At 45.0% G+C, this 14,889-nt stretch overlaps 1 protein-coding gene across 3 annotated transcripts in view; it reads left to right on the top strand.

Moving 5' to 3' along the window:
- The window catches only part of MNT (MAX network transcriptional repressor), a 68,924-nt gene extending 54,770 nt beyond the window's left edge, over positions 1–14,154 (top strand). For all 3 annotated transcript variants that reach the window (XM_073315919.1, XM_073315917.1, XM_073315918.1), the window contains 2 exons: positions 9,828–10,020; positions 12,497–14,154. In XM_073315919.1, coding sequence (XP_073172020.1) covers positions 9,828–10,020; positions 12,497–13,212 — 909 coding nt within the window. In that variant the 3' untranslated portion in view covers positions 13,213–14,154. The remainder of the gene's footprint in view (positions 1–9,827; positions 10,021–12,496) is intronic.
- The last annotated feature ends 735 nt before the right edge of the window (positions 14,155–14,889 follow it).

Below are 14,889 nucleotides of genomic sequence, written 5' to 3'. Positions count from 1 at the left end.
TATTTGAATACACAGATCTCCAGGTACATATAGTTGAAGTATTTCAGTGCATTCATTTGAATAAATTAGTTGGATGTTGGATGCTGCATGTGTTCTGTGATGCAAGCTTTGAACACTTACAGCTTTCCTCGGAGGTGTGCAAGGTTTTCGTCCTCACCAAAGCCTAAGCGCTGCGACTTTGAAGTTAGTCTAAGCATGAAAACCACATGTGGGCAATTGGATATCTGGTGAAAAACACTTCGTTCTTTTATTTTTTCATGCTTCAGTAGCTCGAAGTCAGTCAAATTAATTTAAGTGAAAATCTCAATTACCTCTCTGCCAATATTCACCAGGAGAAATTCTAGCCAAAAGGATCTTTTTTGGGTGGAAAATGATGAAACCTGAAAAAGCAGGGCATTCTAATAAAAATGCCTAAGTATAATGTCAGTCTTGCAATGGTATAATACAAGCCTTTGTTTTTTTAACACTGACAAAGCGATCACTGACCTTGGACTCTTGCAGTACCATCACAATTGTCCTTGATCATGTATCATCTCTGTAAGTGCTTGTTCTGTCACTCTGAGGAGGGGAGTGCTACAGATGAAAAATGAATCTCCTGATGATCTAGCACAGTTGGGTCCTTTTTGAGCTTCTTGGTAGATGGAAAGAATTCTTGGCTAACTGAGTAGTTGAGAGTTTGGTGTTTTTAAATTCTCTATATTCGTGTTTCAAATCAGCCTGCTCTCAGAGGTTTCTGTCCTATATGTACTGCTGTTTTAAAACACCAGAACTCCTTGTGTCCTAGTGTTTAGTTTCCCACACTGCCATGCAAGCTATCTGCGTTTGATTTCCATTCATGGTTTCTCACTCCTTTAGTGCATTCTCTCCTTATGGAGGAGTGACTGCCTCTGTGTTGCTCAGCAACGAATTACTGGAGATATAGATGGGCTCCCTTCCAGTCCTCTGCTGGAGGGATGGTGCTGGACAATAGAAAGGTGTTCAGAGGACAATCAAAGGAAAAATCAACTATATACCATCTGCCAGATCATCCCTTGCTCAGTAAAAAGACCAGGGAAGATATCACTATATGGTTCTTCTTGTGGAGAAGCTGGTTCTTCTTTCCAAGCTGTTTCTTGGGAGAATCAGTCAGAGTCCAGCTGTCTATAACATTTAATGGCTGATCTGTGGTTTTAAATCCCCACACACACACTCCCATACACACCCCTATGCTCTTAAAATAAGACAATACTCATTGGTTTCAGAAAGCTTGAGAACAAAACACACACACACACACAGCTACTTCCCAGTTTCCCTTTAAATTGGAAGCCATCTACCAGGGGAGAAAGAGAGAGATGGAGCTGTGGTCTGAGCACAGGACTGGGAGACTGGACTCTGGAATTCTAATCGCAGCTCTGACGCTGTCACTTAGCCTCTTTGCCTCAGTTTCCCCATCTATAAAGTGAGAATAATAATACTAATGAACTACCTTACAGGAGCTTGGGGAGGATTCAACAGTTAATACTTTGTAGAGCATTTGGAGGAGGCAGAGTACTGCGCTGAGTATTATTATTAGGTATGTTTGTGAGCTCACGCGCTGAGTGGTACAAAAGTTCCTTTGTTACTGTATTTCAGTCCATACACAAACTGAAACCCTACATGTTTTGCTGAGGGGAGAAGAACTGCAGAGGGAAAACAGTCTCCTGTGAACACAGGCAAAGCCATTATCTGGTGAGAGGGGATCAGATGAAACTGTGCAAAGTGTTGCACGTAAAGCATGTCTCTACTTCAGGACAGGAAGCGCCTAATGGGACCATATCCTGATGGAAACAGCAAGGCAGCCTGGAAGGAGGAAGTGTTCCTTTGTAAAAGACGTTGCTCTAAGCAAAGGATTTGAACATTCAGGTTCTGAGACCCCGGGCCAAACGTGGGGAACATGCATCTCTCCATAACGTGGCAGACAATTTAATCTTCATCCCAGTTATGAGCCCCTGAAAACTCCTTACTCCCCAAGTCTTAGCTTTGTCTTCTCTGACAGTTTCCATTAGGAGTGACAGCTAGGGAAAGTGGGTCAGATTGCAGTTAAAAACCTGCCGTTGTCCCAGATACACGTGCAGCTGCTTTAACAAAATATCAGACCTAGAAAAAGAAGAATTCAGTGTATTTGTATTAATTCCTTTATCAAAACATCATTCCTTGTAAATTTCGCTCGTCATTATCGGTGGTCTGATATTCTTTTCCCTGCTCAGTCTAGTCTTGTTTTCTAAGTCTGTTGCAGATCCAGCAGACAAGATCAGGTGAGATGGGAGAGTATCTATAATTGGATCCTATTTTTAAAAATTCGCAGTTGCTGTAGGTGATGACTGTTATTTGTGTTGCTGTACCACCTGGAGGCCAGGTTCCATTGTGAGAGGCATGATAATAACAATTCTTCTTTTAGCAACCTTGTGTGCCAGGAGGGCAGTTGGAAGATGCTCTGCATGGCTGAGGGTGCATAGGCAAGAAGATCCAGGAGAGGTGGGGTTTGGATATCACTGCCCTTCCAGGTGCATTAGCTGGCAACCCAGTGCAGACAGAGTGAATTCTCAGCTATGGAGAGGCAGATGCTTTGTCTGAAACAACCTCTAGATGATGCTAAAAGAATCAGGATGAAATTCACCTCTGACCTACTTAAGCCCTACTGTGTGGGAGATGCAAGTACAGCAGGATCTTTGCAACCCCTGCATTCTGCAAGTAGGACTCTGCGTCGGCCCCAGTGCCTGGAACGGATAGGGAACACTCTTGAGTCAGCTTTTCACCCGGGGGGGAGCCCTTGCTGCAAACTAAAGCCGATTCCGTGCCCTAAGAGCAGAAACTCCTGAGGAGGGAGGGTGTCCGCAGTGACTAGGCTTCCAGCTGGAGGGGAATTCATTGTGATGTACAGGGATCAGCTGGTGCCCAGAGGTTTCATTTCCACCCCCAGCTCTGTCTCTGGTGAATGCAACTCCAGTGCCTGATTTTGGGGCTGGGTGGTGCGAAGCGGGCTGATTTAGTGTTTGTAAAAGGCAGAGAAAGCCTCGGATGGGTGGGACTAAAGCAAAGGGAAAGATCCTGATCATACTGATTTATGAATAAGAACGCCTTGTGTGGCATTAGGCTACACGGCCATGGTGATTGCGAAATGCATCTTGACATGTGCAGCCTCTCTGGCATGGCTGCTTATCTCAGTGCGCTCCGGAGAGCTTCCTCTTGGAGAGTCCCGCCGTGCACGTACGTGCGTGCACCAGTGTCAGGAGAGCTGTTTGCACAAGCCCTAAAAGGAATGTGTAGCTACAGCGAGTGGCTGTTGTGAGCTGGCACCCGGTCAAGTCATTTCCCAGCAGAGGGAGAGGACTCAGGCTGCTGACATGTGGAGCTCTGCTTCTAAGGGGGGGCGGAGGTGGTGGTGGATGGTTGGAGAAAGGGATGGGCCTGGAGCATTGCCATGCAGACAGCCCGTTTTCCAAGGGGCAGTCCCAGAGCCATGTGAGCTACGGGGGAGTGGATTACTGAGCAAGCATCAGCACGCGATCTCTGACCTCGGCAGTTCAGAGAGTGTCTAGCAACTGTTGCTAGGGGGCCACTTTCCTTTTGGTCATTAAATGTGTGCAGCTAATTAAACCCAAGTAGCTGCACTGCCTCACCTGGCATCACACTCTTCTGTGGCCGGGATTCTTCGCTTGCAGGAGGGAAGGAAACAAAACCCGAGTCGGGATGCTGGTGACGTACGAGATACGGGTTCAGAGACTGCGGAATGGTTTTCGAAAGCTGCACGGCTCCGTGTTCTCCTTTCACGCCCCACGCCACGTGGAGAATCACGTGGGGATGTCTTTGGAGGGAGATTAGGTGTGGAGAGCAGTAGCAGGTCTTGTGTGCGCATATAGGTTTATGAGGATTTTATTGGCAGGCTTTTTCCTTTTCATTTCTCCCTTGCTTACATTGCAAGGCGACGACTCCTACTCAGCTCACCTGGGGGCTGTTCCAGTGTAGGAATCTTTTTACAGCTGAGAATGGGAACGTGCGTCTTCCCTCAGTCTTCTCCACTACCTGAGAAATCAGAACACAGCTACCTTGGAAATCGGAACACAGCTACCTTGGATTGTGTTGCATAGTTTTGTAATATACCCGCCACGACCCGATGAGAAGCTGCAGAATAATGGGCTTTAAAATAAACGTATGGATTTTAAGCCACTGCAGCCTTATGTGGATTTAAACTAGGTCTCCTGAGATTAGAGATCGGAATTGTAATACAGTCAAGAGCTCTGACCCCTCTATTCCCCATTTAGAGTAGCCACAGAACATCTGATTTGCCTGCGTTGTATTGTCCCGGTGCCTGTCATTGCTGCTATAAGATGTCAGTGATTTCCATTATATATCTCTGCGATTAGGGGGCATCCTAGTCTAATTTGCCCGTTTAAAAAAAATATTAAAAATTCTCCCCTTGGAGTGAAAATATTAACTTGTAAAAGATTGTTTACATTGGACTAAATCCAGCTGTGGCATAAAGTGAGGGCAACCCCATTTAAGTCCGTTCCCCCCCCTTACACCAAGGCTGAATTTGGCCAATTAGTATAAATGAGTTGGGTTCAGTTTTAGGGTTGTTGCTTTGTTTGCTTCAGAGGGGAAAAAAGACACCAGTAATTTCTGTGGTTCACTAATATAATTTTGACTCAGATTTTCTGTAAGAAGGAAGCAGGAGACACCCCAGTGCATTGTTTTGGTATTTAACAAATTAAGAGCCCCCATCTTAATCCCACTAGAGTCAAGCAAGCACTGAGGGTTTCCCAAATAAGTCTTGAGTCAGCTGACCTTCAGGATTGTTAAAGTGTATGGGGTCATATCCTACTGGGAGACACACTGATAGAACTGGGGTCTAGGTGCCTGTATTCTGAAGATCACAGGGCTGATCCTGCATGAGGAAGATCAGTGGAAGCTTTGCCTTAGACTTCAGCGCATTCTGGATGTGAGTGGGGAGAAACAGCCATGATGAGCTATGTGAAAATCTCTTTGGGTAACATTTTCAAAAGCACCTTTGTGACTTAGACTTCTAAGTTCCTGTCCCTTTTGAAAATGGGATTTCTGCTCCTGGGGCCTTGAAAATGGGACTTGGGCACTTTTGCAGATTTTACTCATTTCCTCTCTTTCGGGCCCATAATCAGGGCTAAAGGCCTCTCCTCATTCACAGCCAGCACTGACGTAGAATGCAGTTGTAATTAGCCACCTAGAACTGGAAGAGTCTTTACCCCATTTGCGGTACCCTGTGCCTCACTGCTGGTTTAAGGCTTCAGAAAATGGAAACATCTGTCAAGATCAGCTTTCTTTCTTTCTTTCTTTCTTTCTTTCTTTCTTTCTTTCTTTCTTTCTTTCTTTCTTTCTTTCTTTCTTTCTTTCTTTCTTTCTTTCTTTCTTTCTTTCTTTCTTTCTTTCTTTCTTTCTTTCTTTCTTTCTTTCTTTCTTTCTTTCTTTCTTTCTTTCTTAAAATTGGTCACTATCTGATGCATTAACTTTACATGTATAGTCCACTGTAATAAAACGAGGTTCCATAGTGGTACTTTGTTTGCTACACCTTTGTGTATCAGGAAGACTGCATTGACATGCATCTTTTTCCTTCTCTGGTGATCAGTATATTGAAGGGTTCCAATACTCTGTTTGTGGGTGCTAGCAGAAAAGGACAGCTTATGTTTTCTTTCTTACATGACTTCAGTATTCCCCTGTGATGCAAGGTATTGCTGGCTTTTATCCATTTCTCCTCTATTAGTCGCTCTTTTTCAGGTGGTGCTGCTCTTCAGAATGCCCATGTCTCCCTCAGAATAGGAAGCGCAATCTGCCATCCTGTTTGGAGATATTTTGGTTTTTGTTTTAGGGCCTGGCATAAAGCCAGAACAAGTGAGCTCGACGGAGGTGTTGGGATAGGGAGTGTTTACTTTCCTGTCCCAAGCCACAGAGCATCCGTGGTATGGTACCACCATGGTAACCCTGTCCGCAGCCACCAGGCTGCCCTTCCCCAGATTTTGGGCAGCAGATCACTGTAGTTACAGATTCACTGGCCACATCCCTTCAGTGGCCAAACCACAGCTCTCAGGCCTCCTCCTGCACAGCAGTGCAAAGAGAGCTATGCCCGTTCCACCTCCTTTGCACCCTTTTCCATAGCCCTGCTTCTGGATTTGATCATGAATCTCTTTAAATAGTTCTAGGAGAGATGAACTGAGGCTGAAGTCAGGAACCGAGAGTGACTCCTATTGCTCGGAAGGCAGGTTACAGCACAGAAGAAACAAGGGACTCCCTCAGACTGGGATAGAGGAGGGGAGTGGAAGGAGTATTCAAGCTCATGCAGCTGCTTTGGCGGAATGCCCCTACTAGGGCTCTGAACTGGCTGCTTTGCTGCTTCATCAGCTTATGTTTCATACATTTTGTATGTGCTCTGCATCCGTGATTCATTTGCCGATGTCCTTAAGAGAGCCTCTTTGCATGTCAGCATTTGCCACGCACGTACAGTCAGAGTGTTCTGGCATGGAGCTTAGGAAGTCAGCAGGGTGGAAGCACTGTGCTGGGAAGGACCTGACTTTCACATTCCACAGGAATCAGATCCACAGGAATCAGATTCGTTTCTTGGGTCTTAATTTCTGAGTTTTGTTGGGGGGGATGTAGAATGAAGTGTCTGGTTTGTTTGAAACAAAAAACACTTAACGAACTTAGACTCGTTCAAGAGGCCGGGTTATATTTGCATAGAGCCAAAGTAGTTTTATGGGAGAAAACATGTATACGGTTATTTTTCTTCTTCTTTCCATTGATAATCATTCCTCCTCTCTTCCCTGCCACAGGCTATGACCCCCACAGATCAAATCTGAGATTTAGATAATGGAGAATGCAAACTGCCCGGAGTTTTCAGCAGCGGTTGTGCCTTGCATTCTAATGGGTTCCAAACTGTGCACATGCAGAATTCACTTAAATGCAGCCATGTTTGGGAGACAGCAACACTCAGATGGGTAAACAAGCCATAGAGCACGTCGGGGAGGGGGAAATGTGGATGTGGGGCAAACCCTTTCTCTTATGAAAAGTGGAGTGGGATCTTTAGTATTCATTGAGACCAGATGTGATCTTGGTTTTCTAAAGGCCTCATCTGAAAGACCCTGTATGGGGTGAACTCCATGGAATATGAAATATCTGCCTTGGAACGACTGAGTTTATCCTGCGGGGATTTGGATCTGTCATTTTGGGGAGTCTAGGTATTTGAAAACTGAGAGCAGAATTTGAACCACTGTGTCCTTGAAGCAAAGACTTTCCATATGAGACCGCTGCCTGGGCAGGTCACAGTGTCTGACTGACCCATATATTCCAGTGTCTCTTCTATAATCTGTCTCACCTTGCTGCTGTCATCTCTTCTGTGGACCCATCCAAAGTGGAATATGGACCAGAGAAAGATGGAGTTCCAGAGGGTGTGACTTACACAGCAGAATCAATTTACTTGACAAATCAGGGCTCTGGCTGCAAGTCATTTCACTGTTGAATGCTTAGGACCTGATCCTGAGAGGCACTGAGCACTCAAAACTCCCACTGGAATTAAAGAGAGTTGTAGGTGCTCAGCACTTCTCTGGATCAGAGAGAGCCCATTAGAGAGCCCATTTTTCTACCATTAAACAGGGATGAGTCTCAGGAAGCCTGCTCTGTTACCTAGTTGATTTGGATCACCTACTTGGTACTAGAATCAGCCACTAAGGACTTTTCTCCATCTCTCATGCACAGCATTGCAGCGTTTACCAGGTGGATTATGGGTTTTTTTTCACATTGCTCTGAAGCATTCAGCAGAACCCACTGCCAGAGACATGGTGCTGACCTTGGCAGACTATAAGTTCACTCTAATGTGGCAAATCTTACATTTCTAAGAGCATGGTTTCATGAGCTTTGCAGGCAACTGTTAGTGTTTGTCAAGGAGGGGAGGAAGCAGTATTTAGAAGTTTCTTGCACAATAAATTGTGTTGCGTGCTTTTCCTTATTACATCAATTGGTCCAGTGCCACCTATTCTAGATTGCATTTAACACGATTCCCACAAGTTTTGGTTGACAAATCCAGTAAGTTTTTATGATCTAAACTATATACAGAAACAAAAGCATCACCAAACAAATGGTAGGTGAGATTATTACAATGTGAGCCACAATTTGCCTTGGCTACTGCAACATAGATTATGCTGCTCTGTTAATTGGTGCTGTTGTCCTACGGTAAGGGACCGATCTTGCAAAGTCATGAGTGGTCAATGCATCTCATGACTGGGACCTACATTTTCAGCAGGACTTTCTGTTGAGAACAGTGGTCACTGTGTTTTTCGGTAATGAACGGTCCCTTGCTGGGTATGTAAAGGCTAAGCAGATCATAGCTCCATATAGATATTAAGCTCTGGGTCAAGATTTTCAACAGTGATTAGTTGTTGGGTTTTTGTGTGTGTGTTTTGTGTTCGTTTTTGGTGCCCAACATCAGACAGCTTAAAGGGGTCTGATTTTTAGAGGGGACAGCTCAGCATTTTCTGAGAATCAGGCCCCTTGAAGGCATCTTAGATTGGGCACCCAAAACCTGAAGGACATGAAATCACTAAGTCACTTTTGAAATTCTTGGCCTTAGCCCTATAATTAAATACAGAAGATTTCAGTGATTATAAGGTACACTGCAGAAATATATTCTGCTTAAACAGAAGCAGAAAGAAAGTCAGTGGAAGGATATCTCTCTCTCTCTCTCTCCCCTTCCCTCCTTTTTTTAGGTAAAATCCTCTTGTTGGGGTATTTTTGTTGGTTTGTTGTTCTTGGATTTTTTGGCCTGATTGGTTGATAAGCTTGCTTGTTATAAGTCTTATGGGGTTTTTTTGGTTTGGTTTTTATGGAGGGGGCATGTTAGTAGCTGGGGATGTTAATGATGGGGTGTCGTCCTTGGTATGGTCCAAAACCCTTTTTGAAGAGGAAGGTTTTGCAGGTTTTTCTAAAGACAGTTAGACCCTGGAGTCTCCTGTGTCCTTTGGAAGTTCGTTCCATGGCTGGCTCCTTTCAACCGAGAACGCTTTGTCCCCATGTCTCAGGCACTGCATCATGGGTTTTGTGATCTGCATTGTCCAAGAGAGCCACAACTGCCTTGACAGTTCAGAGATCAAAATTAGGCCTTTAATGTCGCTGAGGGTTATTCCTAGCCTAGTATTTTGTAATTTGAGGGGATGTAGGCCACAGTTGCTGCCGTTTATTTTGATGTAAAGCTATTAAGACTTTCCAAAGGAGAAATAACTGTTAAACCACACACACACCCCTTATTTACTCAGACCAGTGGCTATACTGGGCTAAATTCAGACCTAATGCAAGCAGGTGCAGTTCTACTGATGTTTATGTAGTTGCAAATACTTATATCTGATTTGATTTTGGCCCATTAATCACTTCATTTCTGGTGCTGTGCTCAGACACTGGGATCAGCACTATTCCTAGTATGGGGGAGATTCCATAGGATTGACCAAGCAGAGCGTTCTGTTTTTTATGGTTGTCACCAGCCCTCTCACTTACTGTGAGGATTAGAAGGTGTAGCCTTGACTGGAAACTAGTGATAAAGTGAAGACAACTGGCAGAAGCTAGGAATGGGCGACAGGGGATGGATCACTTGATGATTACATGTTCTGTTCATTCCCTCTGAAGCACCTGGCATTGGCCACTGTCGGAAGACAGGACACTGGGCTAGATGGACCTTTGGTCTGACCCACTATGTTCGTTCTTATGTTCTAATGACAAAGGCAATGGGCGTGTCCTGGTTACAGTGGGTCACATTTTTATTTGTATTTCTTCCATTGCTTTCTTCATCCTGTCCTTAGACTTTAAAGAGAAAGGAGAAGGAATATGAACACGAGATGGAGCGGTTGGCAAGGGAGAAGATTGCTACCCAGCAGCGACTGGCCGAACTGAAGAACGAATTGAGCCAGTGGATGGACATCCTGGAAATTGACAGGATTATTCGACAGACAGTTCAGCCAGAGGATGACCAGGCATCTACCTCGACTGCATCAGGTACCATTAGCTTCTCTGTTATTGCTGTGGCATTGCCAGGTGCTTGAAACCATGTGAAACAACTTGAGTTTCCTCTCAGCTTCATCCCAGACCTATGAATGTGATGGTAAGCAATGGAATCTCCTTTCAGGGTCATTAAGACTTTTGACTAAACCAGCCCATGTTTTGGTTTTGTAACAGAACTTGGAAGCGGACAAGTTTCAGCTGGTGAAAAGCTCCATTTTAACCCGGTCCACGCTAGCAGAAATATTCTTCCCAGCACAGTTTAATACTGTCAGCCAAATTGCTTTCACAGCCAGGTAGCTGCATCCACACTGCCTTTCTAAGGACCATTGTTGCATCCGACCATGTGAACAATGTTTTCCAAATGCTGCTGGAGGATTCAAATATGGTTGTGGGACGTGTTTATGTGTTACAGAATAGTATGTGTTTGCAAACCCTGCTTATCTGGTTTTAAATTGTGCAAAGTGCACTAGGTATTTCAGGCCTCTCCTGGAGGAATCTGGAGATGGAATTGAATGGGATTTTTTCATGCCCATTAACAGGTGGGTAATCGTACATCCAATGCTGAAATCAGGCTTAAAGCAGAGTGGCCTGGTGATGCGAACACAGAATTGGGAACCAGATGATCTGAGTTCTAGTCACACCAGTTTGGCCCAGGTTTTTGTCCTCCATTTTTGGGGGCCCAGCTTCACAGCCCAGTGCTTGATTTTCAGAGTGCAGAGCACTGGAAGTTCCTGCGGACTTCCTCTGGAGCTGTGGGTGCTTGGCACTTCTGGAAATCAGGCACAAAGTTTCTTGGGTTCGGAATCCGAAATCAGAGAGCACATATGTAAAAGTTGTCCTCAGCTTGTCACACGGGGCGGGGGGGAATCATTCTTGTCCACCTCCATAGCACAGTGATGGTCTTGCATGAGAGGTTCTGTGTACGTACAAAGTGTTATTATTTGCAAGTGCTGTTTTGCCCACTAAAATCTGCATATTGGATGTCCTACATTGTGAGACTCAGCTCCCCGCATTCAAAACCCAGTTGTAATGTAAGGCCAGCGCGCATTCCTGCTTGTTAGAACTGAGCGAATAGAAAGCAACAGGTGTATTTGCACTGAAATCTCAGGGTTTCTTCTGCCATGTAGAGAAGAGCCTTTAGAAGGGCACTGAATGGAAGAAGACGTCACCAGTGCTTTTGAACAGTTTAATGAGCCTTACCGTTGTTTGAAAAGGACCCGTGATGAAAAATAAAGGGTTGTTAATGGAGGCAAAACGTTTTCACACACATCTGCCCTGTAACGAGTTTATCAGTAAGATAGATGGGGCCATGCTTTTGGCTTGACTTGTGATCTGCCATATGAAGAATAGACAGTTCAAGGGCACGCTTTGGCCAAGGTTAGCACTCTGTAACTATTTGTATCAGTCCCTTCAAACAGTAATGGAATCCGCTTGTGAAACTACAGGCAGTTGATACAGCAGCAGCTGGACAGGGAAAACCGGAGTTTACCAGTGCTGTCCAGGCTCTTGTACTATGCCCATCACCATGGTGTCTGAGCACCAACAGACTCATAATTTAGGCTGATAGAAATGAGGAACGATATCAGCCATCTGCAGGAAGGATCTCTTAAAGGGTTGGGAAGAGGGAAAGGTCTTCCCTAGTTCTCCCAAGCCACCGCATCTTTCAAAATATGTAATTGCCACTACATTACTCGCTTTAGAATGAGTAATGCAAAGTACCACGCTCAAGGTCCCGGTCTCACGGGGGTCCCCACAGTCCTGCACTGACTCAGCAGTTCACTGGCTAGACCAATCTCCCTTTTCCGTAGCCAGAGAGTAAGGAAACTAGCTGCCATATTTCCCCATCTCAGCTTCCTTCCTGATCTGAGACGAGAGGTGCAAATGGATGAAATGACTTGGCGGAACGTAAAAAGAAGAGTCCCAATTAGCAAGGTCTCTCTAGGACAAGAAAACTCCCCAGGTTAGGATTTGGCCTAGTCCTATAACCTTGGGGCATGCAGACTTCCATCTGTTTCCCATGCAGCCTCTCTTTATAACCTCCCCTGAGCACCTGTGAAGCTGAGACGGAATCCATCCCTTGTAAAGAGAGGACCGAGTACTGTCCCTGCTGCCATCATGGGAGGCAACTCTCCCTGTCTGATTTCTCTCCCCCCTGCCTGGCATCTTCAGGGCACCACTCTCAATTGGGGCGTCCCACTTTTCTAAGGCTGGCTTTGCCCTGCTGTGAGCATCCCCCCCTTGGCAATCGAGTGGGAGTGGGGAGAAGTTGGCTGCAAGGGTTGGTCGAGCCTATGTTCAAAGGAAGACGTTGAACTTGAGTGTAGTTGGGTTACCTTCATGCTTTCGAGTGATAACTCTGTGTTACAGGTATAATCAGTTCCTCCCTTCGTGCCCTGGAGGTGAGGCTGGATAGTCAGGCTCATCCTCGGCTGTTCTGTTTACCCCAGTTTCTTCCTTTCTTTTTTTCCAGAAGGCGAAGACAACATTGACGAAGACATGGAAGACGACAGGCCCATGAACTCCTTACCAAAACTAACCCAGCGCCAACACCCCGAGCTACTGAAAGCTGTCCCTCCAAATGCTGCTTCGCACCACCCGGCCGCCTTGCCTCAGCACCTGCCTCTGCATCAGAAACAAACCCCGCCCCATGCACCGCCTCCCCTCCAGACCCAGGCACTGGTCCAGCCGCAGGCGATAGTGCCCGCACAGACTCACATTGTGGCGGCCTCGACGGTGCAATCGACTGTTATCGCCCACACCGCCACCACCCACGCGTCAGTCATCCAGACTGTCAACCATGTGATTCAGGGTCCACAGACCAAGCACATCGCTCACATTGCACCTTCCACGTCCAGCCCCGTGCAACTCACCACTGCTGCTCAGCCTATCGGCCACATCACTGTGCACCAGGCAACCATAAATCGCATGACCCACCTCGGCCAGCAGTTACCCATTTATCCTCAGCCAGTGGCCGTAAGCCAGCCGGTCGTGAGCCACATTGCTCACACGATTTCTCACCAGCAAGTGAATGGAACCACAAACCTAGGCCAGCAAACGGTGATGGCCAAACCTGCTGTAGGAACCCAAGTTGTCCACCATCAACAGTTAGTTGGGCAAACAGTGCTAAACCCGGTAACTATGGTCACCATGCCATCATTCCCTGTGAGCACGCTGAAGCTGGCCTAGAACAGGAAGCCCACTGGCAAAGTCTTTGGCAGGCCACCTTTCCTGAAACTCCATACATTCCAACCACGTCCGATTCCAAGGGAGAAAAGTGCAGGAACTCTGTGAACAGGGGAAGAGTGACACAGCTAAGGTTGGGACTGCCAAGTCCATCCTTAATCTTTTAATAACCAACCTGGAAGTGGTAATGAGAAACGGGGCTTCTCTGCACTTGAATTTCGCGAATCAGAGAAAACTTTAATGACAGTTGTTCATAGTGATTTTTTTTCCTTTTACGTGTAATCAGTGAAATATGAATATGATGTTCTGAAGACTTTAATTTTCCCCTTTCATGTGTTGCTTCTTTGTAGAATAAAAAAGTCTGATGTCTTTATTGAGACATTGCGTAGAATGGGAAAAAAATCATAGAAGTCTATATTTATATGTATATGTATCTGCCCAAAGCTACATATATATAAATAAATATAACAGTGGAGAAGGCCTTTGGCAAGGTTGATTGTTTGCAGGATTTTTAGACAACTTAAATGTTAATTTTTGGAGGAAGAAAGCAGAGTGTTCTCTTTAAAAAAAAAGAAACTTTAAAGACAGATGGTTTAATGGACCAGAATACAAATATTTGATGACAAATTTAAAAAAAAAAAAAAAACATGTTAAAGGTATTTCCCTTCAGTATATTACATTTCAGTAAACCATCTGAAATCACTGTGACTTGTTATGGCATTTAAAGGAAATTCTCTGTCCTGTTTAATAAAAGGAAAAAGAATACACAACCGGACTTCATTTGTTGGGATTTCATAAATGACTCCATTTTCACAGCTTTGTCAAAGGAAAATTTCACATTTGTTATTTTCATGGTTTAAAAATGTTTTGTTTTGGGTTTGTTTTTGTTGCGAATGCAATAATGGATTTCACAGACCGCTCTGTGCACGGCTCTATCTATTTCAAGATGCCTCACCCCAGGCCCATTCCCTAAAAGGATTCTGACAGAAGCAGTTATTTAGAACTAGTGGCTTTGCAATATACTTCGCCAGTTGGGTGGAATGGAACCTGGGACAAGAAAGCCGCCAAAAATGAGGTTGATTTGTGGTGGTTTTTCCCTGAACGTGACCACGTTTTAGTGCAGGATAGCGAACGGATTAGAAAATGGATAAATGTGCATGTGACATGCTCCAAAGGGCGAGAGCTTTGAAAAAAAATAAAATGAAATGGACTTTAATTTTGTATAGGATAACAGTATATTCCAGTAAATCAGTATATAGAACCTGACAGTGTGTCTTACAAAATACAGTGAAATCTGACTAAAGAGCAACCCCCTTCTTATCTGAAGTGACTACTTTAAAGCATCCCAAGGTTTCTGGTATAATTTTGTTCCATCTTTTGTGGCTGCTGAACCAGAGCCCATTGAGGTCAGTGGCAAATTTCCCATTGACTTCAATGAGACACAGATTTTCTACAGGTACTTGCCATTCTCTTCAGTGGTTGCTTAAGACACATTTAATTATCTGTTGTTTGAATCTTCTGTTCCTTGTCCCGCTTCCCATGTCGTTCTATTGCTAATGTTCTCCTTTTTCTTTTTTGATCTGTAATTCTGATGCAGACAAAACTCCCACTGCAGTGAGGGGAAGTATTGTGTGTGTCAGGGCCAGGGGACAGTGGTCCCTGTGCAAACATCTGTCCTTT

This window comes from Lepidochelys kempii, chromosome 17 (assembly GCF_965140265.1).
Source record: "Lepidochelys kempii isolate rLepKem1 chromosome 17, rLepKem1.hap2, whole genome shotgun sequence".
NCBI classification, from domain to species: domain Eukaryota; kingdom Metazoa; phylum Chordata; order Testudines; family Cheloniidae; genus Lepidochelys; species Lepidochelys kempii.
The sequence above is the reverse complement of the archived record's forward strand: the minus strand, read 5'-3'. Positions and strand labels throughout refer to the sequence as shown.